A 16,790-nucleotide genomic window follows, 5' to 3' on the forward strand; every position below is an offset into this window, starting at 1 on the left:
CAGACTTTCTGTTTTGTTAAAGGAGAACATTCTAATTTATCTTTAGCAGTAAAGGGATTTCCCTTTAGATCATGAAAATATTTCAGTAGGCCTTTTACTTAAGCCAAGCTAAACCAAAATACCATTATGATAGTGTGAGGAGGTACAAGACAGAAAAAAAGGAATCTAAAAACAATTGGAGTAAAATCTGGTGACCTGACTTCCGCCAGGACTCGTATGGGGGAAGGAGAGAACTGACTCCCACGGGTTGTCTTCTGACTTCTGCACTCCCACACACACATGCATGCATAAAACAAATACATGTAAACATTTTTAAGTCTAAAAGCAATCTAGTAACAAAAATATTGGCATACACTAAGCCGTCATTAAGGGGAAATCAAAAGCCCATGTGTTTTGACTGAAGAACAATTGCAGTGTTTCCATGAGAGAAACCTGGGTCACTTCTGGGAAGGCCATTGGATGGTGCATGTTAAAGTCCCTGATTAATCCCCTGAGATGGCCAGCTTCTGTCCATCCTCACAACTTGGCCCTCCGACTCTGTGATGAGTGTGTATTGATTTCATGTAACTGATAGAATGGGGGACATTGTGAAGAGAATAATACTCAGGTCTGGCTTTTGCCTGATGTCTATGAGAATCTGCTGTAATCCAAAGTGCTAGGTTGGGCATGGTGGCGCACACCTTTAATCCCAGCACTCAGGAGGCAGATATAGGCAGATCTCTTTGAATTTGAGGCCAGCCTGGTCTACATAGTGAGTTCCAGGCCAGGGCTATGCTAGGAGACCTTATTACAAAACAAAACAAATCTAAAACAACAACAATAGCAACCACAGAAGTGCTGCCCAATATACAATGGGAATGTTTGGTTCAACAAGGACTTCCTGTGTAACAGTGAACCCAATAGCTACTTCCTGCAAACGCCAAGTACGTCAGCAGTCCCAGTCCAGCCTGTCAGCCTGGAAGCTCCCGAGGGGCACTGGGAAAGAGTTTCATTGGACGGTCAAAGAAGTGGGAGTCCGTGTCTCTGCTGATCTCACACACAGCTCTGCCTCAGATCTCTCTATCTAGAAGTGGAGCCGTGTCTATGTTGATCTCATGGCTCTGCCTCGGAGCTCTCTCTATCTAGAGTGGGAGCCGTGTCTATGCTGATCTCATGGCTCTGCCTCAGAGCTCTCTCTATCTAGGTTCCATGTTGGATGATGCTACCTACTTCGAGGGGAGGGCTTTCTTCCTTAGTTAGTCCTCTCTGGGAACACCGTTATAGGCACTCCCAGAGATGTGCTCCCTAGGTGATTCTATCTTATTGAGTGACAACAGACTAGCACATGCACCTCCGGCAATATGAGGCTAGGAAATGAACACAAGATGTGGTGGTGACCCGTTACCTCAGGGAACTTGTTTGCGACCTTCAATCCTCCTTGTGGTTAGGAGCAAACTGAGATATTCCCTCCGAAAGTAAAGGAGAAACTGCTGACATTTAGAACTCCCAGCACATAGAAGAAAGCCCAGCACTTGGTAGACTATTTGGGACTCTGAAGTCAACACATTCCACACCTATAATCCAAGGCTAGGGGGAAGTCAGGGATTTTGGTGGACACAGAGCAGGGGTGGACTTTGCTGTAGGTCTGGCCGTACAAGCAGCTCTAAGCTTGCGCAACACAACCACAGAAATTACGATGCATGCATCAATGGTGAGGAGAGACAGTGCGGAATTTTTGGAATAGCCTCCACCATCAATACCACATCCTATAGTAAAGAACTCTGTTGCCGTAGGATATGGACATACCATGCACTTCGCTGTCCCACTGTAAGCTGAGCTGTGTCACACTACTGGAACACAGCTGACAGACCTAGAAGCCATTTCTAATATAGAAATTGTGACCAAAATCAAAGAATTTGAGCAAGCAGCGCAAGCAAGTAGCCTAGGACCCCAATGTTACCCAACGAAATTTTATCAGTGCCTCTCCCCCATGCTGGCATATCTGGCCATATGTGGGGGTGGGGCGGGTTCTGTATGACCAGCAGAATCATGTCAGAGCCTGGTGTACATATAGGTTGGCTCAATTCATGGGAGGAAGTTAAACATGGAGGACAGCCACGTTAGAGCCATCTTCTGGAGTGACTTCGAAAGACACTTCAGAGGAAAAGTTCCCTTTATAGATCAGAGATCTGAACTGTATAACCAGTCATCCATAAACAGGAATGCATGGGGGCCATAGGGGGCTGTTGTACAACCCGTCATCCCCAAACATGAACATATGGGGGCCATTTTCACAGTCAAACCACTTTGAGTGGGTGGTGAAAGGGCCAGGAGCGAGTCCACATGCCTATTGCCAGCCTGTTTCAAGCTTTGTCAGTCTTTGCAGAAGCCACTACTCCTCACCTTTCACCCCCTCCCCCTTCACCCCTGTTGTCCTCACTTTTCATAAACAGCCAAGCAGGTGATGTTGCTCAAATGCTGACATCATCAGAGCAGAGTGAGAAGATTTAGGCCCTTAGAATGGTCCATCCCCTGGATGATTTGACTTGGACCTTCCTTGTTAGTTCCTTTCTCCTTGCTCTGATGAAACACCTAGCCAGCGCAACCCTGGCAAAGATTTATTTTGACTCATGGTTTAAGACACGCAGTCCATGATGGGGAGGCATGGCAACAGAAGTGTGACGTGACTGGCCACATTGTCCGAAGCCAGGCAACAAAGAGTTTACAGGAAATGGGGCAAGCTATGCAAATCCAAGGCTAGCTCCACTACCCACCTCCTCCACAGCCTCTCCCTACACTTCAAGCTTCCACAGCTTTCCAAAACAGTGCACCAGATGGTGAGCAAGCATCCAAACACCTGAACATCTGGGAGACTTCTCACAAACCGCGTTCTCTGTGGTCTTAAGCCTGTTTCTTCTAAGCTTCACCAACCCACTCAAGCTGCATGGTCTCTCTACTCTTCCATGATGTAACGAATCACAGGGCCTCTGCAGTAGAGGACACTGAATTTATAAATCCCCATACACACATTCTGAAGTTCCACCCTTTAATTAAGGTCATTCTTCTGACTGACTGATTTTTCAATTAACTTTTTAATCTGCAAGAGCAGCAAGTCCCTCAGGGCCTAAGGTCAATATCAGTATGAAAAGCTATAGTCTAGAAGAGCAATAACAGCAAAAATAATAAAATGCACCTGCCACTCCTCATCATAGACAGAATTAAAATGAGAAAAGAACAGTTTGTATGCTTTAGTACATAAATGAAATACATAAACATTAAGGTTCTGAAGACAGGGTCTCACTATGTAGCCCCCACTTCCCTGGCCCTCAGTATGCAAAACAGGCTAGTCTCCAAGTTAGAGAGACCCAAAGCCATATGCCTCTGCCTCCCAGGTGCCACCACGCCTGGCTTTACTCTACATAACTCTGCCTCCCAGGTGCCACCATGCCTGGCTTTACTCTACATAACTCTGCCTCCCAGGTGCCACCATGCCTGGCTTTACTCATCAACTTTTAACGGCTACATTCATGACTTTAAAAGGCTAAACCATGGTTTTGAATCTGTCTACCTGATCCTTTTGTTTTTCCATTTTTATTTATGTATTGTGAAGTCATTACTAAGCACACAGCTAGGTTATGTTTTCTTGATAAACATTTATCTGACATACAAGAATTGAGGCCAGGGCTTTGTACATTCAAGCACCGAGCATGGCAACCCTTGACCCTTTAACTTTCATGTCATCTGGGTCACCGCCATCTCATTTCAGCCTTAAGGGTTCGCTCTAGTGTCCTTATTGTCAAGATGCTAGGCACGTGATATTACACTTGCTTCTGTGGCATTGCGACAGTTTCTCCTTTATCTCTGAAGGATTTTTTTTTTTTTTGTCAGAATGGAAATTTCATTGACAGATTTTGTTTTTCTTCCTTTCAGTACTAGAACTACCTCAGGCAAGTCTGGGGAGATGAGTCATTTGGTGAAGTGTTTAATGCCCGAGTGTGAGGAACTGAGTTTGAAGCCTCAGAACCCACGTGAAACTGGCAAGGGAGCATGTGATTCCAGTTCTCCTATGGTGAGGTAGGAAGCAGTGACAGTAGAAACCTTCTAAGGTCACAGGTCAGCTAGCCTGGCAGAGAAAAGAGAGCTAGATTGTCCAGTGATCTCCACACACACATGACTGGAATTCACGTCCACAAATGCACAAACACACGTACACATGTGCACACACACACACACACACACACACACACACGTTTCGTAGATGGTGGGGGGGGTTCAGGATCTCTGCTACTTCCCTGACGACATTATTTATGATTGCTGTCCTAATGTTTTGATATTAGTTCCACAACTCTCTTTTTCTAGAGCAGGGTTTCCTATTAATTTTTCATCTCGTTGTGGTGATTTTTTTTTCTTTAAGATTTTAAAAATTATTTTATCTTGTTAGGAATAACTTTTTGATTCTGACAGTTAATACTTGGAGTCAGTGAAATCCCTGTGAGGCACACGTTCTGGGCTTTAGTAAGAGCAGTGGAGCACTGCTGTCTGCCGAATTTAGCTACTCACTGGCCACTCCTCTGAGGACTCCACTTGGTGTGCTGTGTAGGGTGAAGATGTTCCTGCAGCTTTCAGAGCAAAAATTCTTTCTCTTCAAGGAGTTTCAGAGTTTTCACTCTTCCTTGGCTTCAGTGATTCCCTCCTTAGTCTTGGCAAGGTTCTTTTTACAGACAGCTAGATTGGTACTTCCCCTGAGGCTGGAGACACCTCTGTAATGTCCACTGCTGCCTCTAGGATCAATTCCTTCTAGTTGCTTCTTTGTCCTACAAATTCTAGCTAAGTCAGTCTGTCAGACATCTATCTGTTTAGTCTGGGGTCTCTGGGTTCTCCTACTTTGCACAGTGGGTGGAAACTGTCTCGGGTGACCTCAGCAATGATCTTTGATCTCTTCCCACCCCAAGCTCACAGTCCCTTCCTTTGCTGCACATCAGCTGTTTGAAGAACACTCTATCATATACAGTATCATATAGTTCTGTTAGGTTCTGATTTCCCCAACTGTTCTATTATGGCTAGAAGCAGAAATTTCTATAAGATTTAAGTTTCAAAGCAGAAAAAAGAAAAAAAAAAGTGAAAAAGAGATCAATGTCTCACAGAAGCCAGAGCTGATCTAATTTATGTGGGGACATAGATAACTCATTGCTATGGAATTAAAAAGCTTTTCAAACAACTTGCAGATTAAAAGTGGAAGCTATCAAACGAGGTCATATTGATGTCAAATGTCATTATCATAAAGTAGCCAGCTATGTATATGGAAAGGATTAGAACATGCAGTTATTAAGACCCGTCCTAAATTGACTGAAAAGAATGCTAGCCTTAGCTTCAAAGACATGGAATGATGGCTTCTGGCGTCCACTCTCACAGGCAAACTGAAAACAAAGGGGAAAGATCACAGCCTTCCTAAGTGGGTAAAGGGCAGCTTGAAGCTGCAGGGGAAGCTCAACCTGTCTCCTCAGTTTGGAAGACTGAGGCACTCAGGCTCAGTGGGGCAGGACAGAGCCCTGGACTGAGCATGAGAAGATGGACCTCCATGGCATCAAAACTGGCTCCACTTTCCCTCTTCCTCCTCCCCTCTTTCTGATTTTATAAAAGCAGAGTATCAGCCTAGTATAGAACACTGCAGCTAGCCCAGGTGGCAAGCCTTGTCATAAAAAGCAGGCTCCTAAAGCCTGGAGAGATGACTCCATGGTTTAGAGCACTGCCTGCCCTTGCAGAGGACCTGAGTTTGATGCCCAGCACGCACATGGTGGCTGATGGCTCGTAACTCCTGTTGAAGGGTATCTGATGCCCTCTTCCAGCTTCTGAGGGCACTAGGAATGCATATGGTACACACATACCCACACATGAGGTGGGGTGAAGAGGTAAAACACTCATACACATAAACATATGTTTAAAGAAGCAAACTTAGATAGAGCCATCAACTAGTAGGAGACATAGGTTCTCAGATTAATAGCAGATATCACATCATGTAAAACTTAAGTGGCAAAATCCTGCTTCAGTCTGAACCCACCTCACTCTGAAGGAGTGAAATTATGGCATTTTAATGTTATTTATTTATTTTGCCTAACAAGGAAATGGTGCAAATTTTTGGTGTAGTTGCTCACATCTATGTAAGAATGGAAGAGACAAGAGAGACGGTAGATGTCTCCTTTCATTTTGGCGGTAGTAGGAAACCTGTTGAGAATATGACTTCCGCTCATTGGTGGTGATGGGCATCTCATGACCAAAGTCATTCCAGCAACCCCCGCGCTCTGTAAATGCCCTTTCTTCTCTCCAGACACGTGTTCAAAGGTATTAACTTTTATGAGGCCAAGTATCCATAGGTATTTATGTTTAACTTGGTTTTCCATTATTTCCATCCCTTATCAGAGAATGGCATTTTCTTATTAGAGATTTTGAAGATGGTCCAATTCCGCTGGCTTCATACCACGTTGCGCTGTAGCAGTTTGTAAACTTACTTCTGCTTTTTCCACATTACCTTCCAACTTCACTCCCGGAGGACAAATGCTTCAAGTTTACCTCAATCCTCTTTACTGACTTTAATAGGCCGTAAACTGGTTTAAGAGGAACCTCAGAAGGCTGGTTCAGGATTCTCCTGGTCCCAAGCACCGGAATTCTCTAAGGTAGCAAATGTGCTCGGTAAGGTGAATGACTGGAGACCGTGCTTCTTCCTTACTCTAAGGCGGTCACGGTGTGTCCACCAGTGAGAACTGAGCACAGGAAATCTGGGTGCGCTGTCCTAAGAACTCTCTGCCTAAGTTTTACTAAGAAACCTTCCTAGAGGTGGGCAGGCTGCCAGGAAACCAGAGTCACAGCCGAGACCCAACACTACGGAGCCTGAGCACTGTGGGCCAGAAACTTACTGAATGTCTTGGCCTCCGCATTTTTAACATGGAGAAAAGGATACTACTTCTTTGCCCAGGGAAGGCTTAATAAGGCCATGTCAGGCATGTGACAGCTCCTGTTTAATGAGTCTTTACAAACCAGAGAACTCTGTCCCCTGAGAGCCGTGCTTGGGAGGCCACAGCAAGAGCTGATGTCGGCAACTTAGGACAGAGTGAAGGGTATATGCTTCCCGTGGCTTTTTTTACCCTGCACTTGCTTCTCTCCACCTTATTGTACAAGTCTGTTTTAAGCATTTAGGTCAACTTTAAAATCACCTTCGTAACTGCTTCACTGCAAAAACGAATCACCCTTGACGATCCCCGCTGAAGCAACCAGGCAGCGGAGCCTTGGTGGCCAGTGCAGGGCAAAGGGAGGAGTATCTGTGCCCAGAAGCCAGCTGCAGATGGCACAGTCCCTGTGTCTTCCTAGTTTTCCTCCAAGAGTTATTCAAGGGGAAGGTTCTGCCTTAGGCAAAATCCCTTTAACAGCCCAGCTTCTCAAGGCAAGCACCTGTTTTGTTAGGTCCCCAGCAGATGAAATCAGCATTCCCTTTGGTCACTTCTCAGCCAATTAATGCATTAGCTGAAAACAACTCTCTGATTTCTGCAGCCTCCAAAAAACTGGAGAAACAGAGAGCAAGCTCCAAATACATATTCACTGATCAGAAATACAAATCACAGCCTATCTCAAGCCCAAGGTAACACTCACAGCAGGGGAGAGGACTTTTGAAACAACAGTTTAGTTTTCACAATGCCCAAGGAATTTACACTTACCTTTGAATTTATGTGATACTTCCCACTTACAGCAACAAATTACCAATTAAAATTATAGCTAGGTTGATTTGATAAAATCGGCTTATAATTTCTAAAGAAAGTATTTGATACACAGGAATGTGTCAGCTGGTCTTCGTTTCTGTTTAGTAGAAAGCATCACCCCAGCTCCCTAACACCCCTTTATACAAAGACTCTGGAATATTATAGTCGGGGGCCTCATCCCAGCCCCTGGCGCCCATCTTTAGAATACTGGGCAGGAACTCCATTTCAAACCCCCTCCCCTGGGAGTTGTCTTAATCCACATTCCACCTTGGAGAAAGCCCCCCAAACAGTAACCTCTCCCCAGGGAAGATCAAGACCACTCCCACAGGCTACTTAAACTGCCCCCCAGAGAATGCACACGTGGTCTCCAGGTTTCATGTGGTCTCTCCTTCTCTCTCTTCCCCCTCGCCATGCCTTCCCGGGCCACCCCGGAGCACTGCATTAAACATGGGCGCCTTTTATTTGGTCTAATTTGGTCTGATTGGAATTATTTGCGTCGGCGGAGAGGTTTGTCCAACAATTTCTGGTTTAAACTCTAGCAGCAGTCTTTACAGGACAGAGTGGGAGTCAGCCTGGTGGGACAAGTCTGTGTCCCCCGCCTGATGTACTAGCCTATGGCCTGTGACCCCAGCCTCTGATGGCACTAGCCTAGGATCTGTGTCCTCAGTCTGTCGGGACAAGCCTGTGTCCCCAGCCTGATGTACTAGCCTATGGCCTGTGACCCCAGCCTCTGATGGCACTAGCCTAGGATCTGTGTCCTCAGTCTGTCGGGACAAGCCTGTGTCCCCAGCCTGATGTACTAGCCTATGGCCTGTGACCCCAGCCTCTGATGGCACTAGCCTAGGATCTGTGTCCTCAGTCTGTTGGGACAAGCCTGTGTCCCCAGCCTGATGTACTAGCCTATGGCCTGTGACCCCAGCCTCTGATGGCACTAGCCTAGGATCTGTGTCCTCAGTCTGTCGGGACAAGCCTGTGTCCCCAGCCTGATGTACTAGCCTATGGCCTGTGACCCCAGTCTCTGATGGCACTAGCCTAGGGTCTGTGTCCTCAGTCTGTTGGGACAAGCCTGTGTCCCCAGCCTGATGGCACTAGCCTATGGTCTGTGTCCCCAGCCTGATGGCACAAGCTTGTATTCCGGTTATTTGGGTAGCCGAGAGCGACAACAGATCAAGAGGTCCGGGCCTGCTAAGGCAACGTGGGAACGACCTTATTCAAAACAGAAAAGCAAAAAGGGCAGGAGAGACAGCTCTGTAATAACACATTTTGTCTGAGGCCCTAGGGTTTTTGATTCTTCTGTACCATGAAAACCAGTAACAACAAAACAACAATAGAGACACAGTGGAGGAAAATATGATTATCAAAAATCCATCCATCCGACTGTTCATCCATGCATACTTCAAGCTGGTGACTTCAGAAGGGCAGCACGGTTCAGAACAGTCTCTCCCTCACAGAGCCACACAAGTGAGGGCACTGGAGTCTGAGACAGTAAGAAGAAGCAGGCAATTTTGTGAGCACATCTTGTCTAATACGAAAGGCTGACCCATGGGAGAAGACTGACGCCCACCCCCAACCCAAAGGTAAAACAAAAGGCATACACCCCTTTGTGGAAGACGCTTGTGGAAAGAACGTTTTAGAAAACTGTGGAAAAAAATCCACATCCTGAAAGCATTTGATTACCCAGGATTGAAAATGGGACTTTGCTCAGTGGCAAGAGTACAAATTCATCCCGGCAAGGCTGGCTTCTGTGGTCAGGGGCGCACGATGGCTTGGAGGGAAGGCTAGTTTGGAAGGGCAGATAAACTGGACTCCAAAACAGATTCATCAGATGTTATCACTGACGTGCCCCCCATCCCTGCACCTGAAGTTCTCCGACATGCTGAACGCTCCGAATCCACAGTCTGAGGAGGTGACAAACAGTTTCAAGCACAATTTGTTTCCCGTTTTTATTCCCTGCTCACCGAGTTATGCGCTGCTAAACATTTCCAGAAGACTGTCAAAACGTAAGCATCCCAAGGTTTACAGAGGCCACACCATTAAATAACATATAAGCACCAAGATTTAAACATTGTTTTCCAGCAGTGCTAAATATTTTAGCTAAGTAAAACCTGAAGCTTGAAATGCAATAAGCATTTAAATGACTCTTTTCTGGCCAGAATTCTTACTTTCCCTGTGCGACCCTGGCTGCTGGGCTGAAGGCGACCCCAGGGAGCTCAGCAAATGGTTGTGGGTTAGGAGATGCAGCAGGGGCTTGGCGACAGCGCGCCACCCAGCTTCAAGAAACGCAACCACGACTGGAAACCAAGAATCAGTGTGTTCACATTGTGGTCAGCTTCACATTTTTTCCTCTCCTTGGAAACAAATTAAAAAGGCAGCTCGAAAATCAGGCCTGTCTCCCACCTCCCAAGTCATCGTGAGCTGGGGCGAGAGCCGAGCTGGAAGGCTCCAGGCTCTACACTAGGGGAGGCTGGTTCCCTTGGGTAGGCACGAGATGCCTATGGTGCCTCAGCCTTGGGGAGGGGGGCGGAGACAGGGGATTGACTGCAGCAATGGCAGCAGCCACGCCGCCCCAGACATGTTGAGCTGTCACTTTGGGGAGAAGAAAAACCCAGAACAAATTTCACGTGGTTTTCCCCACATGGTGATTGCATCCAATTCTAGGCCTGTTACAGGCAAGCCACCCACAGAGCAGGAGTCATGGAAAGTAGGCCTCCTTCAAAGACGCTCAAGTCACTGCCTCCCGAACAGAAAAAGCCAAGGATTTCAAAGAAACACGGACAACGTGGTCCTATCAACACCGAATTCTGGTCCTATCAACACCGACTTCTGGGCCTCTGGTTTCTTCTTATTCACTGTGTGCAGAATTCCCCTCAGCCCCACAGAAGCATAAGCAAAGCCAGGGCGCTGTCCCATCAAACCCCACAGCTCGTAAAGAAATGGGTGGACTGTGTACTTTTTATGAGGTCTGGGTCAGTGGTTTTTTTTCCACGAGAATCTGATCTTCTATAAAATTTCCAGCAAGTGTCGAAAGGGAATGTAAGAACTCAGAGGCTTTCCTCCACACCCCAAGTCCAAAGCCGGAGCCCCGAGTTTTATGCCACCCTCACACGGGCACTGGTCTCTGAGGGCCATATGCAGGTATCATATCATGTACTGGAAAGCACGACTCTGTTATGTCAGGGGAAGGAGTCATGTGCACACATGTCCTATTTCTGGTAAAGGCCATACCTATAATAGATGTGCAAATAAACATCTTATGGGTGTGTTGACTCTTTCCAACTTGAAGACAACTCTGTGTGTCGACCTAAAGGAGCAGGGCTGGGAATCTTGAGTCTGAGAACATCTATGCACACCTGAGTAGATCAATCAGTATCATTTTGGGGAAATGACTGTTGCTGAACATAACCACAAACCCTTTTTAAGACTAGCTTCTTCCAAAATTACCATGAGGAAAAGATTAGCAAGGGTTAGATACAGCAAAATAAGGTTTTGATACAACCCGGTAGTAAATTACAAATATCATTTCAGACTAGTTCTTATGTCCAACTTCCGCTGAAGCTTTGCATTATTTTAATCCTCATGGTAAGAAGCTGTAGCAAGCAGAGCTGGGGGATGGTCCTGCCAGTCAACTGCAGCTGTGCAAGCATTGGGACCGCGTTTGCACCCAGCAGTCATGTACAAACCCGGGACTGGAGGCCACTCCCATGTCACCAAGAACAGGTCACCTCCTGGTTGTGAGTATGGGGACACATGGATCCCTAGAGCTCACCAGCCAGTTAGGGAGCCAAATTGTTGAGCTCTAATTCCATGAAAGACCCTCTCTCGGGAATGAAGATGGAGAGCGAGTGAGGAAAACATCCATGCTGAACTCTGGTTTCCATACATATGTGCACACATGTACATTCATACCTAAACACAGCCAAATGAGCACGTGCTTTCCTAACACACAAACTGTCTTAAGTATTACAGATGATCAGGGTGAGATATTCTTCAGTAGTTCTTCCCCTTCCTACTCATCCTAAACCATGCACATGAGCTCAGTAGGAGCAGGATATCCCCAAACACGGCATGAAGAAGAATCCACTAATGATAAACATGTTCGTCATTCCTCATGGAAATAGACAAGAGCAAGCAACCAGTAGCTTTAAAAATAGTTTATTTCCCCCTTCACAAACACATACGCCTCTGACCATGATACAAGGCACCCCAAATTAAATAAAAACTTTGAGTATATTTGTCTGACATGATCAAGATAAAGTGATTTTAAAGGTGAATGGGTGCCTACTATAGAGGTGGGAGCAGGCTGGCCCCAGCACGAGGGGGTGGCATTATTCTTAGTGTCTGTTAAAATTGGCAGAAATCAGCATGTGTTCATCATGTAAGCATTTACCCAAAATCAACACTCTCAGGAGCAGAACTGTGTCTCAGTTTCTTCTGTCTCTATAATAAGAATGCCAAAAGCACTTCCTTAACATTCAAAACTTTTCCCTAGCAGACTTGGTACGAGTAAGAGAATATGATTACTAAACATCCTCAATGTGGCTTTCATTATGAAAAAACATGTTTCACATAAAACCTTCATAATACAATCCAGAGGCCAAATTTGTGCATGTTTAAAATTTGAGTCCAGGCTAGATATTTGTTTTTTTTTTCTTATAGTGTTTTTCATTTTTATAAATATATTCCCAGCCTTCTACTTCTTTAAACATCCTCAGAACTCTTCGCTTTAGGAACCATGGTTGCCTTTCAGTAGACTCTGCGAGACCATGATTCAGGTAGGAGACATCCCTAATTTCCCTTCAGACATACTCGAGATCAAGTTAGTGGTGCCCAAATCCCAGTGTATAAAAGATACAAACATAGGTTTGTGGGCAGAGGGCCAAAGAATAATTAGGAATAATTCCACATGATCTTGGTACAAAAACATCCAGAAAATGAATGATTGCATTTAATATAAAAAGCCTTGACCTGAATTTAAATGAGACAGATGCGGAAGGGGCGAAGCCACGCTTCAATCTGAGATGGGGCTCCCTGCAGTTCCAACCGTTCAACAGCCACATCCAGGTCAGTCCGCCTACGGGCCGCCAGCAGTCACGTTTGAGGTAGATGCTGAAGGCTTGAAGAGAGGTAGGTAAAGTCCAAACCTGTTTTCAATCCCTGCAAATGTTGCAACTGCCAGTTTATAGCCCCCTACGTGGTCAGGATTGGGAGCAGGCAGAGTGATCCGGGATTTAGGAACTGGTTCGGATCCCATGGGCTTCCTATGAAGAAAGGAAAGTGGTATCAACTGAGTGTTTAAAAAAAATCCCAGTAGAAGCCGGGTGGTGGTGTTGGCGCACACCTTTAATCCCAGCACTTGGGAGACAGAGATAGGCAGATCTCTGTGAGTTCAAGAACAGCCTTGTCTACAAGAGCTAGTTCCAGGACAGGCTCCAAAGCTACAGAGACCCCTGTCTTGAAAACAACAACAACAGAAAATTCCAGGAGAAACCAATAAAACCATACAGCATAGAGCAAAGACTGGACTCTAGTCAGCTGCGGGCTCCCTTTGACAAGACCTTGCGGACATTGTCGCAGGAGGCAGACAGCCTCGTGGGCTTTTCTCAGTCAGAATTAGTATTAGAGGGTGCAGAAATTTAGCGGTATGTTCACCAGGACACTCACACTCCTCCAAAATCCACGTAGAACCATCGCTGTAACAACTCGTAAGTCAGCAAGGTGACACCAAACTGTGGCGAGGACCGGAAGACACGAGCTACAGCAGAGATGGGAAGAAATACAGATACCATTAGATCATTTAAAAAAAATGTCCCTGATGCCAAAGGGTTAGCTAAGAACCAATGCCTTCTGTACCAGCAGCTCCCTTCCACAGAGCTTTTGGGCCTTCTTCCCGCAGAATCTTCCGGAAGCAGTCAGTCACACCGCTGTAAGTAGTCTGGCCAGCTCGGGCAGCCACCTGTAATCTAGTCTTGATAACATCAGCAGGGGTCACTAGAGATGCTGCAGGCATACCTGTAGGGGAGACACAACACCATCCTCACTCTATAAAAATAATGGTGCTCTGAATGGCTGGCCGAGGAAAGGAAAGAAAGCTAAGAAGCCAATGCAATGAAATGCCCATTTTGCTGTCCTCTGGAAAGCACAACATGACAGACCTGTCTGCGAGTGTCCACCACCCCCTCCAATCTTCATTTCTTATTTCTATTCTTAAATACATAAATATTTTCAAGCAATTATTTATCCGTAACACCATTTCAAGTGGTTGAGAACAAACAGAGAAAGTGGTTTTCAAAAAAAAAAAAAAAATTTTTTTTTGCTTTCCTGTTGAAATCAGAACCTCGCAAAGTTATTGGGTCTGATTTTTCAGAGGTGAGGCTTATTATATGTTTCCTCTTCACGGTTTCCTGGCGGTTGGCAGTCACAGGAGGCTGCCTTCTCTCACACATCCAGCCACCCTGCACTCCAAAACCCTAACCTCTGTTACCCAAGGCTGTAACGATAGCAAAGCAAACAGTGTGAGCCTGCGTGTGACGCTCCCACCGCTCCTTCCTCCTCACAAAACTCACACAGCTAGAACATTTTAACACAAGGCGTCCAACTTAGGCAGGCTAATAATCAATGAGGAAGGAAAACAACAACAGAATCCCTCCCAAAACTACCAACGGGAAAATTTTCTACAGTTGTTTTTATCCAAAAATGGGGCAACCCATGTTTGGAGTTTTGAAAAGGGAGACTGTTCAGAAAATACTGTCTCTTACGGTTTTATTACTTTTCCATTATGAACCTATTCCAAACCAACCTGGTCAGATGCAGATGCATAAATCTCCTTTGCTTTTTTTAAGGCTTAATAATTCTGTAAGAATTTCTGTCCAAACCAACATGGTCTGGCTTAGAACTCCATCTGGCCCTTCGGCAGTCAGCTTTAAAGTCACAGTGCGAGCAAGCACGAGGGGCGTGTAACTGTGGCCTCCATGCTCCCAGACCACGAGAAAAGCCCGGCCTCTTCCTCAACTCCAATACCATCAATTCCTAGAAACAGCCTGTTACAAAGCGCTCTGCAGCTTTCCATGTGAAAAGTTCGCTTTCTACCCAGTGCTCATTGAAGAGCCGCTCTGGGCTTCCTATGAGCTTGGAGGTATTCCTGTCATTTTGAGCCAGGAATTTACCCTCTGACATGATGAAAGGAAACACAAAAACATGCTTAGAAACCCACTGTGTTCACAGTACCAGTCATTTTGCTTTGCTTCCTGGTTTAGAAAGAGGAGTCTCCTCTAAACATGGAACAAAATCCTTCTAACCACACTGCAGGTATGATCAGCTGGGGCTGAGAAAGACGCAGGCGATAATGGGGGGAACATTCTTTATCACAAACATTTCCTGACCATGAGAGAAGGACTGGAGAGGAGGAGAGTACGAAGACTGGATCTGATTAGAATAAAGATGCCTGAACGAAAATGCTAAAAGAAACACAGAAACTACTTACTAAGTTGTCTGGCAAAGCAGATTAGGGTGTGGGTGGGTGGCGGCGGTGGGGGCGGGGTGTAGAAGTTCTACAACCCAAACACAAGCCCAGCCATATCTATCTGTAGCCCCACAGCCCCTAAAGGATGATGTCTAGAGTCTAGAAGCCACTACGGACATCCCTGTAGAGACTTCTAAGGTTGACAGTAACCCTGGAAAACTGGGTTCCGCTGCTCTAAAACTTAGCGAGGCCAGCAACAGATCCTGCAAAGGGCTTGGTCACCAGATAGCTGAGTGGACAAAGACCCCAAGTCAATTTGCCTGGTCATTCTCTGCTTTCCAACGTCTGAAGCCAAATGGGTGAAATGGTCTGAGTGTAACAGGAGAGAAGAAGATAGAAGAATACCATCCGTGTCCTCAACAGGAAGAATGCAGTCAGCCTGCTTGGTTCTTTATTGATAAGACTCACACGTGCATGGCCCTGGACCATGCACCACCCTAGCATCAAAAATGATACCCAGTGCTAAGTAGCTAATAAGAACAACTGTGGGGTTTCCATGGAACCAGAAATGACAGAAGATCACTGATAGCAAAAAGAAATTGCGACTTGGTGAATCCAGACAGCTTTGGGACCAGAGATACTAATTTTTGTAAGTATTAACATTAATAAGTTTGTGCTTTTCCATTTAAGGCTTAAAAGGTTAACACAGGTTTCTTTTAGCTCAAGGTCCACAGGTTCCAAATTCCACTTCTTGGCTTCTATCTACATGATCAAGCTACTAGGTTGGCTACTGATGGCGATGTGATAAAGTTCCTCATTAAGAAGGAGAGAATCTTAAGTTCTGGCTATACTTCTAAGCTGAGATGGAGAAAGGATGTAGCACTGGCGATGCCCAAAGGTTGGGTGATACTGTCACACTGAAGATGAAAGCCAAATGAAAGTGTTTGTTTTCACTTAGAACACTGAATCCATTTCATTGACGATGGCTCCTGGACTCATTCCTCATGTCCTGTGTGTGTTTGCTAGCTCCTCCCCTTCCTGTTACTTCTTTAATAACATGACGTACCCATGGCACACAAATATCTATCACATGGGTGTGCCTCTAACACACACCTTCTTCCAGCAGGTCAAGGATGGTAGCTCACTTTCCTCCTGGCCTTTTCTTTCTCTCACTGTGTCTCCCAACAGCTCTCTTGCATAATAAACACAAATACCTGAGTCAGCGACAATTTTGAGTGATTTAGAGCTATGACTTTTCTGTCGATATTTCGAGTTTCCCATGCTGTCCCTCTTACTCCTCCTTTGGCTGCAGAGAAGGGAGCCTTACAAGAAGAGTGGGGACATCACTGTGGTTGCAGCCCTCATCTCCCGGACAACTGGCAGGTAGAAGTGGCAGGAAGTGGACTGCAGATGAGAAGCCCAACTTCTCTGACACACTTGTTGACTGTCCTCTCCGGACCCTGATATCCAGGGAACTCTTTTGGAAAGACAGTAGACCTACGTGTCTCTTCAATGCTCATATTCCCACCTCTGTAGCTTTGTGCCACATTCTAGGGTGTTGTCCCTACTGTGCCTTTATTTCCCAAATGTCTAACTTTTTCTCC

At 45.8% G+C, this 16,790-nt stretch overlaps 1 protein-coding gene across 1 annotated transcript in view; it reads right to left on the bottom strand.

Moving 5' to 3' along the window:
- Nucleotides 1-11,863: 11,863 nt before the first annotated feature.
- Nucleotides 11,864-16,790, bottom strand: part of Slc25a13 (solute carrier family 25 member 13) — a 181,139-nt gene continuing 176,212 nt past the window's right edge. The window contains exons 16-18 of the mRNA XM_041675748.1: nucleotides 13,578-13,736; nucleotides 13,389-13,479; nucleotides 11,864-12,985 (exon numbers count right to left, since the gene is read on the bottom strand). Coding sequence (XP_041531682.1) covers nucleotides 12,799-12,985; nucleotides 13,389-13,479; nucleotides 13,578-13,736 — 437 coding nt within the window. The 3' untranslated portion in view covers nucleotides 11,864-12,798. The remainder of the gene's footprint in view (nucleotides 12,986-13,388; nucleotides 13,480-13,577; nucleotides 13,737-16,790) is intronic.

This window comes from Microtus oregoni, unplaced genomic scaffold (assembly GCF_018167655.1).
Source record: "Microtus oregoni isolate MIOR12 unplaced genomic scaffold, Mior012 000026F_ref0000081, whole genome shotgun sequence".
In the NCBI taxonomy this organism is placed as follows: Eukaryota; Metazoa; Chordata; class Mammalia; order Rodentia; family Cricetidae; genus Microtus; species Microtus oregoni.